The 23,141-nt window shown below is 44.1% G+C and overlaps 1 protein-coding gene across 2 annotated transcripts in view; it reads right to left on the bottom strand.

Annotated features, from left to right (window-relative positions):
- The window catches only part of ZNF385C (zinc finger protein 385C), a 619,764-nt gene that overhangs the window by 9,395 nt on the left and 587,228 nt on the right, over positions 1 to 23,141 (bottom strand). For both annotated transcript variants that reach the window (XM_077459559.1, XM_077459560.1), the window contains 3 exons: positions 16,161 to 16,478; positions 14,568 to 14,755; positions 11,803 to 11,901 (listed from right to left, as the gene is read on the bottom strand). In XM_077459559.1, coding sequence (XP_077315685.1) covers positions 11,803 to 11,901; positions 14,568 to 14,755; positions 16,161 to 16,478 — 605 coding nt within the window. The remainder of the gene's footprint in view (positions 1 to 11,802; positions 11,902 to 14,567; positions 14,756 to 16,160; positions 16,479 to 23,141) is intronic.

Below are 23,141 nucleotides of genomic sequence, written 5' to 3'. Positions count from 1 at the left end.
CTCAACAGAGCTAACAAAGACACAACAATGAAATTCAAAATGATGTATAAAATGTAATGAAGTAAAATAATTTTTTATATATATATATATATATATATATATTTATTATACACATATTATACACACACACACACACACACACACACACACACACACACACTTCATATATATACAATTTCAAAATCCAGTAGTAATTATTAATCCACAGAAGAAAAAAAAAAGAGAAAAAATAAAAAAGCAAACGATTTTTAAAGTAAACCTTAATTCCTGCTTTCTCCAATAACCCCTGACATTTCTCAAATAGGAGCATACCTATTATAAACAATGACCCTCATGGGCGTTCAATGCTTTATACGGTTTGTCCAACCACCTTGCCCACACTTTATCATATTTACTAGGACAGCCCCTATTCATATAAGTATCTCTATACAATGGAAGATTATTATTTACCAATTGTTTTAAGTATGGATGCGTAGGGGACCAAGGTTTCTTCCAATGCAGCGAAATTTGTGCCTAAAATAATGTTATATTAGCTAACAATCACTCGGACACTGTGGGAAGAATAGTCTCTACCAGGCCCAGTAAACAAACAGACATTAAAACCGGTAAGGGAGCAGAAGTGATAAAGTTCACTAGATCTACCACTTCCACCCAAAAGATAGCTATATATGGACAAGTCCAGAAAATATGTGTAAAATCCCCCTGATTTGTGCCACATCGCCAACACTCCAAAGAACACACAGGATTTTATCTTTTTTAAGTCTATGTGGTGTAATGTATGCTTTATGTATCAATTTATATTGAATCATACGACCTCTTAACGATATCAAAGATCACAGAGGGCAATCCCACACACCCTTCCAATCCTCCATATCTAAATCTGGTATATTTCACGCCCACTTGGCTCTGAGAGCCTCTAATGGCAGGATAGAAATTAATATGAGAATACAATCTTGAGGTGGACTTATCCAGACACTCAGACCTAAATACTAGTTCTAAAGTAGATTGTCAAATCGTTAAACTATCCTGTGTGAAACTGTAAAAGGTGAAAATACAGCGCTGTCTATAAATAAATGAATATCTGTGAAAAAATAAAGTTTTAGAGAACTCCTGCTGCAACTTAATGTGAGATACACACGATGAAAACCAATTAAGAAAAAGAAGCTGCGCTGAAAATCATAAAAATGCGTGATATATACTCATATACCATATAATGGTGCTAAAATAAATCATTACCAACATGAAAAAAACATATTTCCCACCATATATACAAAATTATTGATATTACAAACTTCAATGAAAATAAAAAGCAATAGTGAAAAACAAATGTATATAGTCCAAAAATAGATGAAAAGCCGATGGTTAAATATAGAGGCAGGAGGATAAGAAAATGAAACTTCAGTCCTCTTAGGTGACACCGCACACAGCACCCTCAAAGCATGAAACAAGTGCACCAAGATAAGAATCCTCCACCACTAGTTCCAGTGAGGCTTACCAGCTAGCCAGATCTCTTTTTAAGGAGATCAAACTTGCCTGCAAATTTAACCCCCAGTCTGGACCTTCGTATCAAAATACACCGCTGGTGACTCCAATCTATATATCTCCTCCTTTGAGCGTCATCCCAGCCACATTGATAGATATTAATGGGATAAAACAAACAGAAGAGGTCCCATAGCGCAACTCCACAAATGACTTTTATTAAAACATATAAATATCAAGAATTTAAACTCACAATTTAGCCGTATACAAGCGTGTGTATAAAATAACGAGCCGGCCGGCTTTCTGTCTTTATCACTGCCTGTCCTTCCTAGACCAACGGGGAATGGCGGTGACATCAGCATGCCGCTCAACCCCGATGCCCAGATGCAACCCTTCAACCCCGATGCAATCCATGCCCAGATCACTTTTCAGAAGCATTTGAAAGGCGGTAAAGAGGCATTATGTTGCCTCCTCACCACCTGTTTTAAGCCTGTAAATGCAGCATCACTATACCACAACTGTGCAATCCACACAGTTGTGGGGTAGTTGCAGTGCAGGACCGTTCACCCTGGGTATACCTCAAGCTCCAGCCACAGCCTGTGTACACCCCTAGCTGCTCCCTCTGCAGCTAAAGGGGAGAAGTTGGTGGTGGTAAAAACAGCTTAACCATGTGGTTTTACTGCCCCTCCAACCTGACATGTGAACAAGCCCTTGGTTCACATCTGTGTGGCTGTGTGCTGCGTGTAGGGCAGCCCATTCAATTCAATGGGCTTCCCTACCCACAAAAATGCAGGGAAAGAAGTCCCTGAGCTTTTATTTCTTTTAATTGCACTGTACCAAAAGCACCCCACGTTTTCCAATGTGTGGGGTACCATTAAGAATTAACGGTACCCCTAAAGAGCAGAGCCTTCGCCTGTGTGTCGGGAACGAGTGCAACAAAGGCAAGAGAATTCTTGTTGGGCAGTGTATTAGTGCTCGAACGAACACACAGACCTATTTTAATGGTTCTAAGAATGTCAGGCAAAATGGTCGGCCCTCACGCATGTTCACTTCATCAAATCTGGCCCTCTTTAAAAAAAAAGTTTGGACAGCCCTGTTCTAGAGGATCATCCAGATTTAATATATCACATAAAACCAAAAGGAAGTCACCCGGGGGTAGGACTCATGAAAATTTAACCAAAAAATACATCACTGAATAGGCGTCTTCTAGCAATCTGAACAAAAGTGCTCACATGGTGTTGGGTAACATTCCAGGTGGTTTGGGTTCTTCCCTTCCTACTTTTTGTTGCTTGTTCTGCCACTAATATTTCACTTAATCCACTCTCTAAATCTTATGCACAGGGCACAGAGGCTCATACCTCTACGACACCATCATGATTAGATCCTTCGGGATCAAACACTGAACAAATTTCTGATTTTACATCACAAGTGAATTTGACCACTAATTCCTCATCTGAGACTCCTCTAAATAGTGTTAATTTATCTACCCATATTCTGACATCCAAGGAGACATAGGTTCTAGCACGAAGTCTAAATTTTTGTCCTAGCAATGATCTCGATAAATTAGAGATCTTTAAAGATCTTCAACCATTTGCTAGAAAAATAATTCTTAAACAATTATACTACAAAGAGGGATTGAGTAATCCCTGCCTTGAACCACAAGAACTGAAAGCTTAAGCTTCACTTATTGCTTTATTAGGGGAAAATGATGCCCCTGACTTGATTAATCGGATTGATCTGGAACATCTTCTGTGGCATCTGGATGAGGGAGGCGAACCAATCATACATCCAACTAGACCAATTAATAAGAAAAAATCTGATAAATTCCCGGCACTGAGAATCAAATCGAATGTCATGCCATTTGTTAAGTTAACATGTAATGAGATTAGAAGATTAAAAGTAAAACCATAGGGGCCACAATAATCTGTCTGCAGATGAACGTGAGGCTCTTCAATCCCTGGCATCGCATTCCATGATCATGATAAAGCTCTCCGATAAGGGGGGTAATATTGTGATCATGGATAACAGAAATATGTCGACATGTGCGAGAAGATCCTTAAAAATAAACAATGGTACTGTCCTAATTACCAAAATCATGGGATTCCAAAAAGAATTTTATGAATTGGTAGACAGTGCTTATGCCAATAATGTGATATCTAAGAATGATTGGGAATTCATACGCACAGATTTTCCACGCACTCTTACGTTTTACTCTTTGCCAAAGAGTCACAAAAAATGTACAACACCCTTTGAGTAGACCAATTATCTCGCGTAACGAATCACTCACAGAGAATCTAAGTAGATTTGTTGATGCATATCTCCGCCCGCATGTACTTAACCTGTTGAGATATGTACGTGACACGATACATTTATTGCAAAATGTAGATGGACTCTGTTCCTCCTACAGTTCTATTGGTCGCCATTGATATTGAGGAACTTTATAGCTCAAATTCCCCATGATCAGGGGCTAGCCTGTATTGAAAGTACTATTTCTCAGACTAGTAAAGATGATCGTACATTGAACCGATTTGCTGTTGATGCACTGTATTTTATTTTACAACACAATTATTTTTCCTTCAAGGGTTCCAACTTCCTCCAGGTGTAGGGCGTAGCGATGGGGACTTGTGCCCCATCCTACGCCAATCTGTACCTGGGGGAATGGGAACATATGATTGGTGTATCAGAGAACCACTCCCCCTATATTTTTATGATATTTTTATGGTTTGGAATGGTTCTATCGAACTACTTCATTCCTTTTTTCAGTCCATCAACGACAACATCTTCAATCTGAGTTTCACCATGAATTATGACATAGATTCTATTACATTTCTGGCTGTCCACATACACAAGGGCAAGGATTGTCTTCTAACCAGCAGCCTCTTTTTTAAAACCTCAATACCTTACAGTCAGTATTTGAGGATTAGACGGAACTGTACAGAAGATACTGTCTTTAAAAGAGAAGCAGATGCATTGAAAATTAGCACAGGGTTAGAGATATACTTGCCTCAAAAAGCCATTTAAGTGAGCATGTGCTAATACACGTCACAATCTCCTATACAATAAAACAAATACATCAAAAACAATGGGTCCTATTCGGATCATCACCAGGTTTGCTAATCAACATACAGAAATTAGGAGGATTGTGAAAAAATACTGGCACATGCTCACTATGGATCCTATTGCTTTTGCCTTTGTCCCTGCGACTCCAGCACTTACCTTCAGAAAAGCTTGGTCAATCAAGGACAATCTCTAGTCTCTAGTGAATTTAAAGGCAGTACGGGCAGGGACTCATGTAAAAGATGGGGTACTTTCACTTTTGGAGGATGCAAGTATTGCAGATTTATGCATATTAAATATCCTACTACCCTACCAAATGGAGAGAAATATCAACTTAAACACTACGGCAACTGTAAAAAGAGGGCGTAGTGTATCTACTTCTCTGTAAGTGCTCCTGTTTTTATGCTGGCAAAACTAAAATGGAGTTCTGGCAACGGGCCTACAGACACATTCATGCCATGGAAACATGCAATCCTGATCTCCCCTTGGGGAGACATGCGATTGCTGTGCACGGGGGTTCCTTTCCCAAGATATAGTTTTTGATTTTGGACCGGATTCACAAGGGGACACGTGGCGGTGATTGGAATAAGATTCTGCTTCAACATGAGCAGAAATGGATATTCCGTCTAACTGCCACGTCACCTTCAGGATTGAATGAGTCTATTTCTTTTAGACCCGTCTTAGAAGGATTAAAGTCGCAGGTCTATGAAATTAATATGTAATCAACAACATTCCTTTATGGATTCTGTAATCATCAGTAAATGTTTGGGTTTCTCTTCTCTTATTAATGGTCAACATGATCGGTTTCTAAATTATAAACTGTAATTCATGTCCCGGATCCCTAATAAACTCCCCTTTTTGTATATATTTTTATATTTGGATCCATTGGGCATTAATGGTCTCTGTTTATGTGTTTGTTATTTATGCAAAGTGAATATGTAATGTTAGCTATTTAGTTTTCTAGTATTATTAGATCTTTCATTAGCAATGATGTTTTCTGGAGTTTTCTTTCCTCTGCATTTATGGCTGTGCCCACTAGATGGGGTCTGGCTTGTCGGCGTCCCTGTGACGGTTATCCAGCGCACAAAGGCCGTCGGATGACGATGTCATCATGCTGACATTTGTTTCACTGGTTGCCATGCGATCAGTCTATTCTCCGGCCGCTGGTGGGCAGATGATTCGGGTCTCAATTGCCTGACATAGGGTGTGGTCTGAACCCCTGGTGGGTGGTGCCCAAGAGCCTCGTGGACTCGGTGTTGTCCCCCTGAGGTCACATCCACCATCACTTCTATTGAATGGTACCCATTGGGGAGGTAAAGAAGCATGCTTGAAAGTCCTGCCTACAATTGTGGTCATTAAGCATAACATCATGTTTTGTAAAAGTAACATGGTGCCACAGCACCCTGAATTTTGGTGCATGTGACTATGCAGCCAGGCAGTGAGGAGATGATATGCTGTAACCTTTAGGAACCTATCAGTGAGCAGTAATGCTATGCACTAACCTCTTGTAACCAATTAGTGAGCAGTGATAATGCGCAGTAACCTCTAACAACAAATTAGTGAGTGGTATAGATGTTCAGTAACCTCTAGCATTCAATCAGCGAGCAGTATTGATGTACAGTAATCTCTAGCAACCAATCAACCAGCAGAAGTCATGTGCTGTAACCGCTAGAAAATAACAGTGAGCCATAATGTGTGCTGTAATCTCTAACAGCCAGTCAGCGAGTGGTAATGATACACTGTAACCTCTGACAACCAATCGCAATCGCTGCCTGATCTGATTCAGTAAACCAATTTTGAGTCTAGCTGTTATTTATTGTATGTCTCAAAGCAGTTAAAGGATAATGACTTGGAAAAGCTCAGTATTGCTAAAAATCAGAGGGTGAATATGACGCATGCGTTTGGCAGTGCTCAAAGGGAGCCGCAAGTTGTGTCAGTTACCTCCTGAGATGGAGGTCTCCTCAAGTATTTCGGCCTCTCAAGTCTTAGCAAATGAGCTCCTCCACGTCACTAGCAAGGGAAGAGTCCCTAAAGTTCTATGTTTGGAGGTGGGATCCTTGGAAATAACTGAGATGTTGTTAGAAATGCTGGAATTGGTAAAACCCTGTGTATATCCACCACAGATGGGCGGCCTGGTACTGCGTAGTACCAATCAGTGGAGACAAGGGGGTACAGGCGTTGTTAAGAAATATTGATAGAAATTAGTTACTACAATGTGGGTTACTTTTGTGGAAAGGGGTCTCACGGTTCACCGCGAGAGTGCTTCCAGCGGCAGCTGTGTGCAAAAGGCTCTCAGGGGAACTGCTAGAGCAATCAAAAATGACAGACATGGTGGAAGTCTCTCCATATGGTGATGTGATGAGGTGCATTCCTGCTGGTGCATTCCGAGGTGTGGCCGAGCAGTGGTTGGTACATGGCGCGTGTACTGTCAACCGCTAAACCTCATGTGAAGGAAGGGCCCAGAACAGATGCGGCAGTAGTGGTAAATCTACCCATCACCCACAAAGAGGTACAAGCTGAAGTACCCCGAAACACTCTGACAGAAAATAAAAGTGTTGGTAACGGCAACAGGGAAATGGATGAACTGATGTTGCACGTTGTTGCAAATGAGGTATTGGTTGCGAAGAGTAACCACAAAAGGGTTACTGAATCCAAAAATACATAAAGTGGTTGATGTTGATACAAATGAGAAAGAAAGGGGTTTGGGGTTAAGCACAGGAGGTTCCCTACAGCGTCAGGACAGCATCAATAAGTTGGGAAAAGGTGTCAGGAAAGCCAAAATACACCAAGAAAACAAAGGTATTCTTAAGACCCTAAGATTGAAGGGTGGTAGGAGGACCTTGTTAAGGTCTCAAAAGTGCTTGTGGAAGCATGTCAGGAAGAAGACCTGGGAAGGTCTACATGGGTCAGTGGAAGCAGAGTTCCCCTTTAATGGTGCCAGAGCTAAAAGCTTGCATCTCCTACCATCCGGTTGGAAACACGGGGGGGGGGGGTATATAACAGAGAAATGCTCTGTCACTAAAGGTGACCCAGGAGTCTTATTAAGGGTTAATGCAAGGTTCAGAACTATTTCTGAAGCAGAACATTCAATCCTGGGGCCAGGTTTTGCTAGAGGCCTGCAAGCTGGCTCACAGGTGTGCAGGGTCATTGTATAGTCAAGTCTGAGAATTACTCAAAGCGCTCATTTTTGGAGACCGCTCCCAGTGTGGGAGACGGTAGGTCTCACCCGGAGTCAGGAGGCCCCAGCCAGAAGCCACGGGGCAGAGGTCTAATCAAGGGGTCAGAGGACCCAGCCACAAGCCAGCAGGTCTCCAGGATTTAAGTCAGCTCCTATCAGGGGTGTCAGGAGAACCCCAATCCTTAGGCCAGAGGTGGGCCACGCAGCAGGGCACTGCGACTGAAGGCTAGAGAGCGTGAGTGTATTAATGTGTGTGTGTGTGTGTATATATATATATATATATATATATATATATATATATATATATATATACATACATACATACATACATACATATACATATAAATATGTGGAGCCCTATGTCCAGGAGAGGTGTGAACCACATCATAAACCCGTCACAAGACTAACAACATAAAGTAGACCTGAAGTGTGCCCTGTTCTGCAGGACGGTATGCCATGAGAAGGGGGCATGCCCAAGATAAATGAGCGTATAGTTTTGTAGAGAAAGTGTTTTTAAGAGAAGTGCCCTAAGAAGGGGAATGAATGGGTGGGTACCGCACACTGGAACCAACACAGACCAGTGTGGGTGGTCGGCTTAAATACCCCCCGGGCTCCTCTCATAATTTCAGCCCACCATACTGGCCTTACTATATATGGTAGGAGCCCTATGTCTGGAGAGATATGAACCACATAAACATGTCACAAGACTAACAACATAAACTAGACCTGAAATGTGCCCTAGTCTGCAGGATGGTATGCCAAGAGAAGGGGGCAAAAGACTTGGTTAGGGAGGTAATTATTTATTTGAGCTGATAATGTCCTACAGGGCAAGCTTGCTTCTGACATATCTGCTTGTGGATTGGGGATGTACTGAGCAAAGCAAGCGGGTTTCCCCTGCCCCTCTTCTTGATGTGGTCCGGGACCCCGTTTTGTGATGCTGCTGATGCTAGGAACCTGCCATATGAATGCCAGGCTGTACGATAGGCCTACAGGGTGTTTCGGGAAAATGACTGATTTACAAGGCGGGTTGCATCGCCTAGGTGTGCTTTAATCCAGTGTCAGCCGTGACCAATGTGGGATAACAGATGTGGTTGGGTCGGTTCTAGGTTCCTACGAGAAGAATGATGCAAGGTTAGCAAGGTTAAAGCGGAATAGTGCATCGGCCGAGTCTTTGCACTTTCTTTGCACTTTCACTGCATATAGATGCAGTGAATTGATGCTGCAGGGAGAGTTGCACCAGCCTGCGCCGGAAGGAAATGATGGCTAGCGATTTGGACCTGCCTATATTTATGATATTAGCTGTGGCCTGATTGTCATCACTGTTTGCCCTGCCCAGATGCTGCCCCAGACTTCAGCTGCAGCCACAATGGGGTAGAGTTCTAATAGCGAGAAGGACTGACTGAACCCGATGATCAGGAGGATGGTTGCCATGGCTCTGCAAGCAATGATGGCCAAAAACTGCTGCGAAGCCTATAGAGACTGCGACGTCTGTGGCTACCCAAGGTGACAAAGAGGATGCTGACGGGGTGAACATTTGATATGTCATTCCAGTTCGTGCGAAATTCGTCCCACATTGACAAATCCGCTATTACTGCTGTGTCTAGCCTAGGAATTTGGTCAGGAACTTGCGCCTGCGAGAGGAAACTAAGGCCGCGTACACACGCGCGGACTGTTGGCCCAACTTTGTCCGTCCAACAGTTTGAGCGAACAGTCCGCTCAAACTTAGCATGGACGGACATGGCCACACACGACGGACGAACAGTTTGCTGAAACCGTGAGCGATGACGTGAACGGCACGTACGACGGGACGAAAAATACGACGTCCTATACACTGCAATGCAACCTTCCGACGTGGAAATCCTTTCTGAGCATGCGCGAGACTTAGTTGGCCGAACAAGCCTACACACGAGCGAACAGTCCGCTGAAACAAGGTTTCAGCGGACAGTTTTTCGGAATTTCCGTAAGACCTTGTTCGGCCAACTGTCCGCTGAAACTGTCCGCTGAAGCCCCACACACGAGCGGACTGTCCGCCCAAACACTGTTCAGCGGACAAGGTTGGGCGAACAGTCCGCGCGTGTGTACGCGGCCTTAGGCCTTAGGCCTTAGGCCTTAGGGCAGACTGTCTGATGGACTTGGTCCGCTGAAACGTGTTTCAGCGGACAATCCGCTCGTGTGTGGGCTTCAGCTGACTTTTTCAGCGGACAGTCTGGCGGACTAAGTCTTTCGGAATTTCCGTAATATTGTCCGTCCAACTTTGGTTTCAGCGGACAGTCCGCTCGTGAGTAGGCAAGTTGGACGGACTAAGTATGGCGCATGCTCAGAAAGGATTTACACGGCCGAAGGTTGCATTGCAGTGTATTGGACGTCGTATTTCTAGTCCCGTCGTACATGCTGTACACGTCATCGCACAAGCTTTCAGCGGACTGTCTGTTCATCGTGTGTGGTCAAGTCCGTTCATTCAAAAGTAGGACGGACTGTCTGTCGGATTGTCTGACGGACTTAGTTGGCCAGACAGTCCGCCCGTGTGTACGCGGCCTAAGAGGCATGAGATGAAGGACCGCCCTTGAGGGATGATCCTCATGTCAAAATCGAGTATGCCCAGCAAGTGTTGTAGCTCTCTTGGTACACCCCCAAGTAAGGGTAAAGGTGTGAATGACCGACCTGATGCGTGTCAACCTGTCGGGAGGCAGGCTGGCCTGCATAGATCGTGCGTTGAGCATGACACCCAAGAAGCTGATGGACTGTCCACTTTAGTCTCTGCTTTGGGCACATTAAAATACCCAATACCCCTCTTAAGCTGTCAACGTCTACTGTGGGATCACTGGGTATTTCGATGCGCAGGAAGTCATTGAGATAGTGGATGACTTTCTGGCAACGTGCCTGATGCAACACGGTCCAGGAAAGGGACTGGGCAAAAGTATCGAACAGCCATGGGTTGTGTTTTTTTTTTTTTTCTAGTACCAAATGACAATTTGGTGGTGAAATAATATTAGCCTTTCCACTTGATCCCTATGCCATTGCTAGAGGGATGGCTCAATGGGCAGTAAGCGCCTGAGATGTTCACTTTGGACTACCAAGCGCCTACTCCTATACCAACGATAGCTTGAATGACTAGGTCAACTGACGCATGCTTAACCGCTTCCGGACCAGCCTCCGCAGTTTTACTGCGGCAGACTGGCTCCCCTTGTGCAAAATCACATTACTGTATGTGATCTCGCGGGGCCCGGACAGCAGGTGTGCATGCCGCCACACAGCGTGGGTGCCGAGTGATTGTGACCAGGAGACACAGAACAGGCAAGAGTGTGTGTAAACACACACTTCCCTGTCCTGTTCTGACAGGAGTGACAGAACGTGTGTTCCTATTAGCTAGGAACCACGATGTGTCACTTCCTGTAGTTAGTCCCTCCCCTTTCAGTTAGAATAACCTCACAGGGAACATAGTTAACACCTTCACCGCTCCCTTGTGTTAACCCCTGCACTGCCAGTGACATTTTTGACGTTTTACAGTAATCAATGCATTTTTAATCGCACTGATCGCTGTATTGATTCCAAAAATGTGTCAAAATTGTCTGATGTGTCCGCCATAATGTTGCAGTCACAATAAAAATTGCAGATCACTGCCATTACTAGTAAAAAAAAAAAAAATGCTATAAATCTATCCCCTATTTTGTAGAAGCTATAACTTTTGCGCAAACCAATCAATATTTCAGCCCCGGAAGAATTTACCCCCATCAGGGTTTACTTCCTCTTTAAAAAGCTATTGCAAATAGTTGCCTCCGTTTTTTTAAGTAGACCCAGCACAATATTTTTTTATAGTGTGTATATATAATTTCTTCCAAAATTACACACCATGTACATTTTATATGAATATGATTATTTTACTCGATTACATATCCTTACATAATTTTAAAGTCCACTGTTTTTTCTTTGTAGCCCTGATCCTGATGAAGGGGGTATTAATTTTCCCCCAAAACACATTGGCTTTGTGTTAAAGTGTTATCCTACAATCAGATTTTGATCTCCCATTTTCTTATTGTGATAGAAGTTGCTGAGAATTGGTCTCTGCATTATAATTGGTGTGCACTCACCGCTAAAGCAGCATTCTTCTGCAGCTTGCTGAAAGGACTGTATTTGGGCTTTGGAGGTTTCCCAGCCAATCTGTCTTTGTGTCTTCTGCTGTTCATGTGCTGATACAAAAGAAAAAACAGATCCTGGAATACTTATTCTGTTTGTCATAAGCAAAGAAAACACATTGACTTCTGTGTATGAGACATCTTTTAACATGATTCAGTGATATGGAGTAATTACATGCACTTTATATACTGTATATCACTTCTAAACCTTATAAAACATTTCTGGAGCTATGGAACTAGTTTTAGGTTTGGAACAAGTTGGGGGAGAGTTCAAATTTCTATCAGATTTTTATATTTGTCTGTCTGTGATTAGATTACACTAAGGAGATTCCCCCTCACTTCCTGTCCCTGTGACACCAACAGAAGAAATGGGGCAGTTGTTACCAAGACAGGAAGCTCGGACAATAATTAAAAACATTGTTTGACGTTCTAATCTCTCACTTCTCTAAAAATTGTTTTTGTCTATGTCCCCATTGTAGAGATTTCCCATTCACTATCTTAACAAGGAGTCAGGGAAAGTCTCCATAATGGAAGTACAAATGGCAATAAATAAAATGGGACAGAGGATCCAACCTTTCCCCACTTCATTCAAAAGGCGTGAGTTGGGCTTCAAATTGATTGCTGTGAAATTATTACCTGCTATGCTATTTGTAACTCTGGTCATCCACCCTTGTGATTCAAACTTCACTGCACACGTGACAAACACAACACCCGTGGGCCATTTCATTTGGCCCTTGCACCTCTCCTGCAGCTGCGGCACCTCCCCTCATCTCTGCCCCTACCTTGTCTCTTCAGTTGGCAGCAGAGAGGAAGACAGAACTCCACCGCCAGATCATGCGCTTCTCCATGCAGTCACGGAGTGGCTTGTCTCTGACCCCCCCCCCCCCCTCGTCTGTATCAGCATTCCGCAGTAGAGAGGAGGACAGAACTCCTACAGATCCTGAGCCTCTCTGTGCAGCCGTGGTACCCCCGCTGGCTCCAGTCCTCCTCCAGACCTTGCACTTTCTACTTCCCAGCTCAGCCCCTAGTTTCTTCCCAGAAGCACCACAAGGTAAAGGAGGTGCACTGTGATGTAAGTAAGAGGGAGTGGGGAGAGGAGGCTCTTGACTTCCTAAGGGGGGGGGGGGTCCTTGACATGTGATGTAAGGAAGAGTGGGGTGCTCTTCACATCTAGTCTTACAGACCAATCAGCTTTTATCTTCAGCTTGTCTAATTCAGCTATGAAAAAATATAGAACACAATATGACAAGACTTTTAAGGTATGGCCCCTCAGTAGCTTACATAAACAAAGGTGGAGATTTACTAAGAAATGGTGCATGCACAATCTAGTGCAGCTGTGCATGGTCAGCTTCTAATTTCACCTTGGTCAGTTAAAGTAGTTCACTTTAACGCTAGGACCCCTTTCACACGAGGCGCTTTGCAGGTGCTACATCGCTAAAAATAGCACCTGCAAAGCGCCCTGAAACAGCAGCTCCTATGTCTTCAATGTGAAAGACCCGAGGGCTTTCACACTGGAGCGATGCGCTGGCAGGACGCTAAAAAATGTCCTACTAGCAGCATCTTTGTGTATACCGCTCCTCCACCACTCCTGGCCATTGAAATCAATGGGTAGCGCAGCAATACCACCAGCTGCAGCAGTGCTTTGCCGGTGGTTTTAACCCTTTTTCAGCTGATTTTAACCCTCTCTCAGCCGCTAGCAGGGGGCAAAATCGCTCTGCCAGCAGCCGAATAGCGCCGCAAAATTGATGGTAAAGTGCCGTTAAAAATAGTGGTGCTTTACCGCTCACGCACCCACCAACCCAGTGTGAAAGGGGCCTAAAATCTGCAAATCTACAGGCATCCACCATCTAAGTCTAACCTATCTAGCCCTGCAAAGAGGAAATCACTATACTGTACATATCTACACATACCTTTTTTGAAGCCGCTCTGGTCCGGTCCCACACTGAGCTGTTAGCAGTTGCTTCTCTGTGTAGGCATGTGCAGAAGATGCAGCGACAATGAAAGCCCCATAGTAACTCTATGGATGACGTCACTTCCTAGGCATTTCCCAGCTGTTGCCGGCTGTCTCCTCTGCAGAGCTTCCTCCGCTGGAGACTGGACCAGAGCGGCTTCAAAAAAGGCATGTATAGGGATTTCTTCTTTACAAGGCTAGATTGCATGCTCCAGTTTTAGTAAATCCCTGTTCACCTACCCCCAAAGTGTGATTAAAACCATTTTCTTTATTACCACAGAAGGACAAATTTACATGAAAATCCCAAGTTAAAAATCATTCCAAATAGAATTGTACATAACACTCATAAAGAGGTTACACCAGGGGTCAGTATATAAATAATACAAAAACAATTTAACAGTATCTCCAAATCCATATATTCGGGGGAAACAGTGTACTTTTACTGGTCACTTGGAGAATGTGGCCTCACTCAACATGAGTGGATCGTGACCGGGCCAGAATGGATTAATAAGTAGGTGTACAGATCTTTTTTATATAAGTTAGGCAGGGTAGGTAGGAGTGGGGAGGGAACATCTTTAAGAATAGATAGATTTTTATCTCACTTTAAGCTGGCCTGAGACCACCCTGCTGGCTGAAAGAGATAAATTAATTGTTGGATTTCCACTGCCAGCTATTGTATTCTGATAGCTGACACTCACGGCTGTCACAATACCCAAACCATACCCCTTCCAGGAGGAAGTGAGCTGAGTAAACATGAGGGTCAACTTACCTGTTTGAGCTGGGTTTCAGAGTTGACATGGATCTCACACACGGGGCAGTTGAAGGCTTTGTTCTGGATGCCAATGCTGCTCTTGTTGCCAATTCTCTTAGGTTTTCGGGTAGCACGGCTCAGTGCTTTGCCCCTGTTCCTCCTTGGGTGAGTGCTTTGTCCTTCCAAGATGGATTTATGCTTTGCACCTGTTACAATAACAATATCTTACTACCAGGTGTCCTGATCTTTAGGAGATGCACATCAGATATAAGTTGAGAGGTTTGTAAATGTTCATAGCGTTCATATGCTCCTCCCACAACCCATAACATAATGACTTTTAATGTGTATACAATTCTCCATACAGATCTACAAATGCTGCTCAACTTACTTCCAACTGGACTAGGACAATAAAAGCTGTGTGACGTGGTAGAGCTGTGTAAACTTCAGGACTGGATGGACAAAAAATTTTTTTTTCAGATTTTAAAATTTAGTTTCTAAATACCTTGAAGGAAGGTTATTCTTTGCTGCAGCTCATCAGCACATACAGCCCCCTCCACTATATGACTGGACAGAGAAAGACGGAACCGCAGATTTATGGACTAATGTCCTTTCTCTCCCCCTATGAGTATGATACTTGTGCTGAAGCATAACCAACTGGCTCCTTATTTACTTGCTTTACGCTACCCCAGTCTAAGCTCTGCTGTGCAGCGACTGTGAGATGCATGTACCAAATCACAACTACCTGCATGTAAAAAATAAATCTAAGGATGTATAAATGACTACAGAGATGCACTAATTTGTCACCTTTGTTATTTTAAAAGAAAAAACATTGAATTTACAAACGCTTTAAATGTATTTTGGTCCATGTCTATGAGCCCATGTAGTCCTCCAATATACAGTATCATTACCTACTCATAGAGCTGAAGTTATATGATTTAGCTCAGTAAGGCTAAGTTCACACTAGCCCATTCTCTGAAAACCAATCCATGGTGGATTGCTTTTCAGTGTACGGCTAAGCAGCCGATGTCAGATGTTCAGGAAATGATCTTGCCGAATTCTGAATGCCTGTTTTTTTTTTTTTTTTTGCAATTTACATTGACTAATGTGCTGCAACCTGAGCCAATCACTTGTGGTATGGCCTCACTAGCTAAGAGGCTGAGTTTCAACTTGATATACTGGCCAGCGCCACCTGCCAACTTGAGATGCTGCGGCATGTGAACAGCCTACTCCGACTGTATTGTAGAGTTTAGGTGGAAGGCCATGGGTGGTAAAACTGCAGCTCAATGCTGTGGGCAGTGGCAGAGGAGCTGCACCAGCACATAAAGTAATTACACCTTCCCAGAAGAGGAAGGAGGAAGGTGGCTGTGTTAGGGAACTGATTCTTGCAAGAGTAGTCAATTTTCCAGCATGCTTAGAGACAAATTGCAAGTGAATATAAAAATGATTTATGGAAAGGAATAGTCTGCAATTAAGCATTTAAAATAATATTTTTTTTCTGCGCTATTACTTTGCATGTTTTCATGTTGGTGACAGGGTTACTTTGTGGATAGTGCTACAATTTTTTTCTCTACTGTATGGAGATAACATTACAATAATGTCGCCACTACTAACCAGCATTATGAGCCTCCAGTTGAGATGCCGAGTTCACAGTAACCTTGCAGGTGGAACAGTATAAGTGCTCTCTATTCTTTCTTTCCTTCTCACTGTCCTGAGTGGAAACACCGTTTTCTTCAGGGGCCTTCTCTGGACTATATGGTTCCTCTGGAGCCAGGGATCCGGTCTCCATTACCTCAGCATTGCTGTCTAAGGTCTCCGGAGAAGCACATTCCTCCTCCTGATCAATGGTCTGAGGTTCAGGTGTTGGACTGTGGTGGCTTGGCTCCGTGTCCAGTTCGCTAAGCCTGGTCATTTCAGCCTGTGCATCTGTTGCTACAAGAAAACAAAAAGAGTCACACAATTATAATCTAAAAGCACTATAGTATGATAAGGAGCATATCATGAATACTTCCATAAGTCTCCAAAAGATCTCCTCTGTAGCAATCTAAAAGAAAATACCTATAATTTCTATTTTTCCTGGCCATAATGACGAACTAATATGAAAAAAGGAAATCATGCATGGGTTGCAAATCATCGCAACGTGATGGACTTTCTTCAACAGAAATGCATTTCTTTTGATACATTGGATATTTATAAAACATGATCCAGAAAACGTGCCAGACAAATACCAGAACTGTGGAAAAATGTGAGTAAAATGCTGTTTATTCCTATCACTGGGGTTTTATTGGATTTTGTCAAGAAAGGAACAAGGAAGGAAAATAACTAAACAATACATCTCATAACCAATGATTCATTACACAAAGTGCGATCTTCTCAAAGTCTACAATAGGGACAATTGTAGACACTCACTCAGGTTGAACTGGATGGACTGGTGTCTTTACTCAACCTTACTAACTATGTAACTTATAGCGATTTTTAAAAACATTTTTTTAGATACTGTTAGGACTGGAGGACAAGAAGAGACAGAGTATGTTGATGTGTCATATGATGGAAACCAAAGTAGTTAAAGCAAATCTGCCATGAGCTAAACATGAAGGTTGTGTACAGAATGCCAGGGATGGTTTGTGGCAGTCCTTACAGTTTGCCCAAAATCAGTCCTTATATGGCCTCTTGCACACTACATCTTGAAAGAGCTCACTACAGCATTTATTTTTACTGATCTAGAATGCGTTGCCTATTCTTGAGTAAAAAAAAAAGAAGAAATCTGCATTCCCAGTCAGTATTTTGTGTCAGGAAGCGCAAATGTGAGAAAATACATGCATATGAGCATGAATATTAATGAATTTTCCCTAGGAATGTATAGTGTGCGCAAATGCGCATATACACGCATACATATGCACAAACAGGTGCAAAACAAATCTCTGAAATTACGTCCAAAAAAGCCGATGCTCAAACATCAGTTCCGCATGCAAGATGCCTCTGGGACCCGAAATCTGCAGACTCGGAGAGTCTATGGGTGGGAAAGAGCCTTCAATTCTGATTACTGGGACTCTGGCCCTGAAAGGGTTCCAGCCAGTAGGAGTCTGTGAGGTGGAGTGTGAGGCTGGACACATTTGGGAGACAGTGGTGGACTGCTGTGAATGAGAACATGCTAAGCAGCTGGTGACCTAGCTTTTGAACCCTGTTAAAAGACAAGTTTTACAGGTGGTGAGCTGAAAGTTGTTTTTTTTCACCAGGAGTTTGGACTGTTTTGTTTGGCTGAAGAAAGTTGTTTTGTTTGTTACAATAAAAACAATTTCACTTTTACAAATGGCTGGTGGTCCCGGGTTCTCCATATTAGGCCCCAGCAGACCGGTCTGTATCCTTGCTCTGGGCTAAGGACTAATTTCTTAAAGGAGCTCAATTCACATGGGTGCAGAGGGAGGAACACCAACAGAATTCAGCATATTTCTGTCCCCGGGAGTTACAGATGTTTGTGTATATGTAAGTCATTACATGTGTACAGAGACCGATGAGCACTCCTGGACACAGACATTTTCTGTTCAGGAATGCTCTTCCATTACTCTAAGCATGTAACTGCTCAGATGTGTGTACAGCTACGTGTCTGTAAGCCAATCATGGGGTGCAACTTGTCATGCCACTTTGAACTGTCAAGCTGCATGACAAGTCGCACTGGTGTGAACCAGGGCCAAGTGTTTGCTCAGCTCCTCTAAATGCCTTTTCTCCTGCCAGTAAAAGCTGCGTTCTAGATACGCATTTATGTGCGTTTGGCAATGATGTATTCTATTCAGTTATTCTGGCCATTTAATGCATAAATGTGCCTAAACATCTCTAGCATCACTGTGCACTTATTTGTGTTTAAATGGGCTTGCGGGTGATGGGTAAAAAGGAGAAACGTTTTTTTTCAAGCAAAGGAGCACAAATGAATTGATGGAGTGACTTTAACCGCTTCAGCCCTGGAAGATTTTACCCCCTTCCTGACCAGAGCACTTTTTGCAATTTGGCACTGCGTTGTTTTAACCACTTAAGCCCGGGACCATCTTGCTTTAACTGACAATTGCGCGGTCGTGGCTCCCAAACAAAATGGCGTCCTTTTTTCCCCACAAATAGAGCTTTCTTTTGGTGGTATTTTATCACCTCTGCGGTTTTTATTTTTTATGCTATAAACAAAAATAGAGCGACAATTTTGAAAAAAAATGCAATATTTTTTACTTTTTGTTATAATATATATCCCCAAAAAATATATAACATTTTTTTATTCCTCAGTTTAGGCCAATACGTATACTTCTACATATGTTTGGTAAAAAAAAAAAAAAAATCGCAATAAGCGTTTATTGATTGGTTTGTGCAAAAGTTATAGCATCTACAAAATAGGAGATAGTTTTATGCCATTTTTATTAATAATTTTTTTTACTAGTAATGGCAGCGATCAGCGATTTTTATTGTGACTGCGACATTATTATATACAATTTTGACACATTTTTGTGAACATTAGCATTAATACAGTGATCGGTGCGATTAAAAATGCATTGATTACTGTAAAAATTTCACTGGCAGTGAAGGGGTTAACACTAGGGGGCAGTGTAGAGGTTAAGTGTGACCTAATGTGTTTTTTTTTTAATGTAGGGGGCGTGGCTTGGCGTGTGACATCACTGATAGTTTTTCCCTATGACAGGGAACAGACGATCAGTGACAGGCTCACTAGGAAGCACAGGGAGAGGTTTGTTTACACTTACCTATCCCCGTTCTTGAGCTCTGTGACCCGTTCGCGGGACACTGGCGGTGATCGGGTCCACGGTCACGGAGCTCAGGACCGGGTCTCGAGTGCGGCCTCACGCCGATATACACATATATATTTACTGCCGAAGTATATCAGTGTGAGGCGGTCCTTAAGTGGTTAACGGACTATTGCGTGGTTATGCGACGTTGCACCCAAACAAAATTGATGTCATTTTTTTCCCCACAAATAAAGCTTTCTTTTGGTGGTATTCGATCACCTTTTTACTTTTTGCTATAATAAATATCCCCCAAAAATATATATAAAAAAGTATTTTCCTCAGTTTAGGCCAATATGTATTCTTCTACATATTTTTGTTAAAAAAATAAATAAAAAAATATTGCGATAAGCGTATATTGATTGCTTTGCGCAAAAGTTATAACGTCAACAAAATAGGGGGGTGTTTTATGGCTTTTTATTTTTTTTATTAGTAATGGTGGCGATTTGTGATTTTTATTTATTTTTGATCAGGACTATGACATTATAGTGGACACATCGGACACTTCTGACACTATTTTGGGACCATTGTCATTTATACAGCGATCAATGCTATAAAAAATAGGATTTATTTTTTTTACTCACCGTAAAATCCTTTTCTCTGTAATTCACCGACCGACACAGCTCCTCTCTGTAACTACATGGGTTGTATAGCTTGCCAGTAGGAGAAACTAGGCAAAATTGTTACACAATACACAGAACTTTAATCCTGCCCGGGGGGCTGTCTGATTCACCTGGAAATGGTGGCTGACGAGACCGCCATTCCCTTCTTAGGACCAGCCACCGAAACAAACGACGAGTCTGACTTCCAAAAGGAAGCTGTGGCAGACAAGTACACCTTCAGAGCCCTAACCACATCTAGAGTGTGAAGTGCCACCTCTTTGGAGTGCTTCGGCTTAGGACACAATGATGCCAATACAATGTCCTCATTGATATGAAAGGCCGAGACCACCTTCGGTAGAAAAGACGGTTGCGGACGCAACACCACCTTATCCCTGTGGTTGACCAGATAAGGCGACTTGCAGGCCAAGGCCGCCAGTTCCGAAACCCTCCTGGCCGATGTGATGGCCACTAGAAAGACCACCTTCTGTGAAAGGGTCAACTGAGGACTCTCCCTGATATTCTCAAACGGCGGCTTCTGAAGCACCGACAACACCTGGTTCAAATCCCACAGAGGCACCGGAGGACGCACCGGAGGGACTAAATGGTGCATCCCCTGAACAAAGGTACTTACTAATGAGTGAGACGCTAGGGGTCGCTGAAAAAAGACAGCCAAAGCTAAAATTTGCCCCTTGATGGTGCTCAACGTCAACCTCTGGTCTACACCTTGCTGAAGAAACAGCAGGATCCTGGATATAGAGAAGGAGTGCAGATGCCACCCCTTCTCCTCACACATGGAGATATAGGCCTTCCAAGTACGATGGTATATCTTCCTGGAAGAAGATTTCCGCGCTCTCAGCATAGTCGGAATCACCGAGTCCGAAAGACCCCGATTCCTCAATGCCTGGCTTTCAACAGCCAGGCCGTTAAAGCCAGCGATGGTAAAGCAGGGTGAAAGATTAGACCTTGAGATAGGAGGTCCTGTCTACCACCAGACGCACCAGGTCTGCGTACCAGGGCTGCTGAGGCCAATCTGGGGCAATCAGTCCATCTCTTGTCCTGGACACGAATCTCGGGACCTTCAGATAGAGCCAGGAGGCCAATAGATCCACCTCTTGTGTGCCCCATTTCAGGCACAGCAGCCTGAATATCTCCGGATGCAATGCCCATTCTCCTGGGTCCAGCATCTTTCGACTCAGATAGTCCGCCTGCCAATTTTCCACTCCCGGGATGTAAATGGCCGACAGGGCCGGAACGTGTCGCTCTGCCCACCGAAATATCTGAGCGACCTCCCGAGCAGTGTCGGAGCTTCTTGTTCCCCCTTGGTAATTTATGTATGCCACAGCCGTGGCGTTGTCTGACTGTATTCTGATCGAACGCCCTTGAAGACTCATCGAGCATGTGTGGAGGCACAGCCTGATCGCTCTCAATTCGAGCAGATTGATCGGCAACTTGGATTTCTCTGTCGACCAGAGGCCCCGAGCCGACTGAATCCCCATCACTCCACCCCAGCCGGCCAGACTGGCGTCCGTAGTTACCACCATCCAATTCAAAGGAAGGAACGATTTGCCGGCCTGAATCACCAGGGACCTCAACCACCAAATCAGGAAATCCCTGACTGGCTGGCTCACCTGGATCTGCCGATCCAGGGACAACGGAGATTTGTCCCATGTTGTCAAGATCTCCTTCTGCAGGACTCTGGTGTGGAACTGGGCATAAGGTACTGCCTCAAAAGAGGCTACCATGAGCCCCAGCACTCGCATGCAAAAGCGGAGTGATGACCACTTGCGGTTCATCAGTAGTTTTACCGCAGATCTGAGAGTCTGCAATTTGTCTGAGGGGAGAAAGACGCTCGCTGGAATCCAGCAGTAAACCCAGGTACTCCAGACGCTGTGTCAGCACAACCACTGACTTCCTCAGGTTCAACAGCCACCCAAATTCTTGCAGGGTCTGCATGGTGATCGCCACATCTTCCTCTAATTCTGAGGCGGAAGAAGCTCTCAGGAGGAGATCGTCTAGGTAACCCACGATCGCGTTCCAGCGTTGTGGCAGCAACGCCAATACTGGAGCCAGTACTTTGGTAAAGACTCGGGGGGCTGATGCCAGACCAAAGGGAAGAGCCACAAACTGGTAATGGGCTTCCCCGACTGCCAAACGCAGAAGCTTTTGATGCCGAAGGCATATGGGTATGTGCAGGTAGGCATCCTGAATGTCCAAGGACGCCAGGAAGTCCCCTTGATGGAGTGCAGCGACTACTGAGCAAACTGATTTCATTCTGAACCTCTGCACTTTTACAAAGTGATTGAGGACTTTCAAGTCCAAGATTGGACGTACCCCTTCCTTCTTGGGAACCACAAACAGATTTGAGTAGAACCCCTGGAAGCATTCCGAGTCCGGAACTGGTACAACCCCCCCCCCCTGATTCAGCAAGTCCCTTACTGCCCCTAGCAGGGCCTCCCGGCGAACAGGGGACGTGGGTATGCTGGAGGGGAAGAATCTGTTTGGTGGCCAAGAGAGAAACTCTATGTAGTAACCTGTGGAAATTAGATCGCAGACCCATTGGTCTGGTCTGATAACCGGGAGGTCCAACGGGCTGCAAACTCCCGAAGATGCGGGCCGTGTCACAAACGTACTTAAGGCCATGCACTAGTTGGTCTGCTAGCTCCATGCAGACAGGGGAGGCATTCTGCTCTCCCAATTCGTGGTGCAAAAGTTTTGCCCACTCAGATAGTGTCTGCGACACCAATGTGGATGCCAGTACAGGTCGCATGGCTGACCCCACCACCGTAAACAAGGAACGAGCAGGAGTCCCCTCAACCGAGATCGTGGTTACTTTATTTAACCTAGATACTGGGGGGTCCACGACCGAAGGAGCCGACCATTTTTTGAGAAGGCTTTCCTCAAAGGGGTAACGCACCGCCAAAGTTTTGGGGACTGAAAAGGTCCATTGCGTGCGACCCCATTCCCAGTAGATGAATGTGTCAAAATCAGTCAAATACGGGAACACCTTAGGTGAACGTGCTGGCTTGTGGGACCCAAAAGGGACTGGTACATCAGCAGAGGAATCTGCTAGCTCCTGAATCTTCAGGGTATCACGCACAGCTGTGATAAGTGCTCCAACAAGCGCCCGGACCTGGACGGGGAATCATCCTCACTGTCCGAATGGTCCTGGTCAGCCACATTTGATAGGTCAGAGTAGGGGTTTCCAGCCACAGCAGGGC

Source organism: Lithobates pipiens, unplaced genomic scaffold (assembly GCF_037356315.1).
Source record: "Lithobates pipiens isolate NorthernLeopardFrog02 unplaced genomic scaffold, aLitPip1_a1.2 Scaffold_28, whole genome shotgun sequence".
NCBI lineage: Eukaryota > Metazoa > Chordata > Amphibia > Anura > Ranidae > Lithobates > Lithobates pipiens.
The sequence above is the reverse complement of the archived record's forward strand: the minus strand, read 5'-3'. Positions and strand labels throughout refer to the sequence as shown.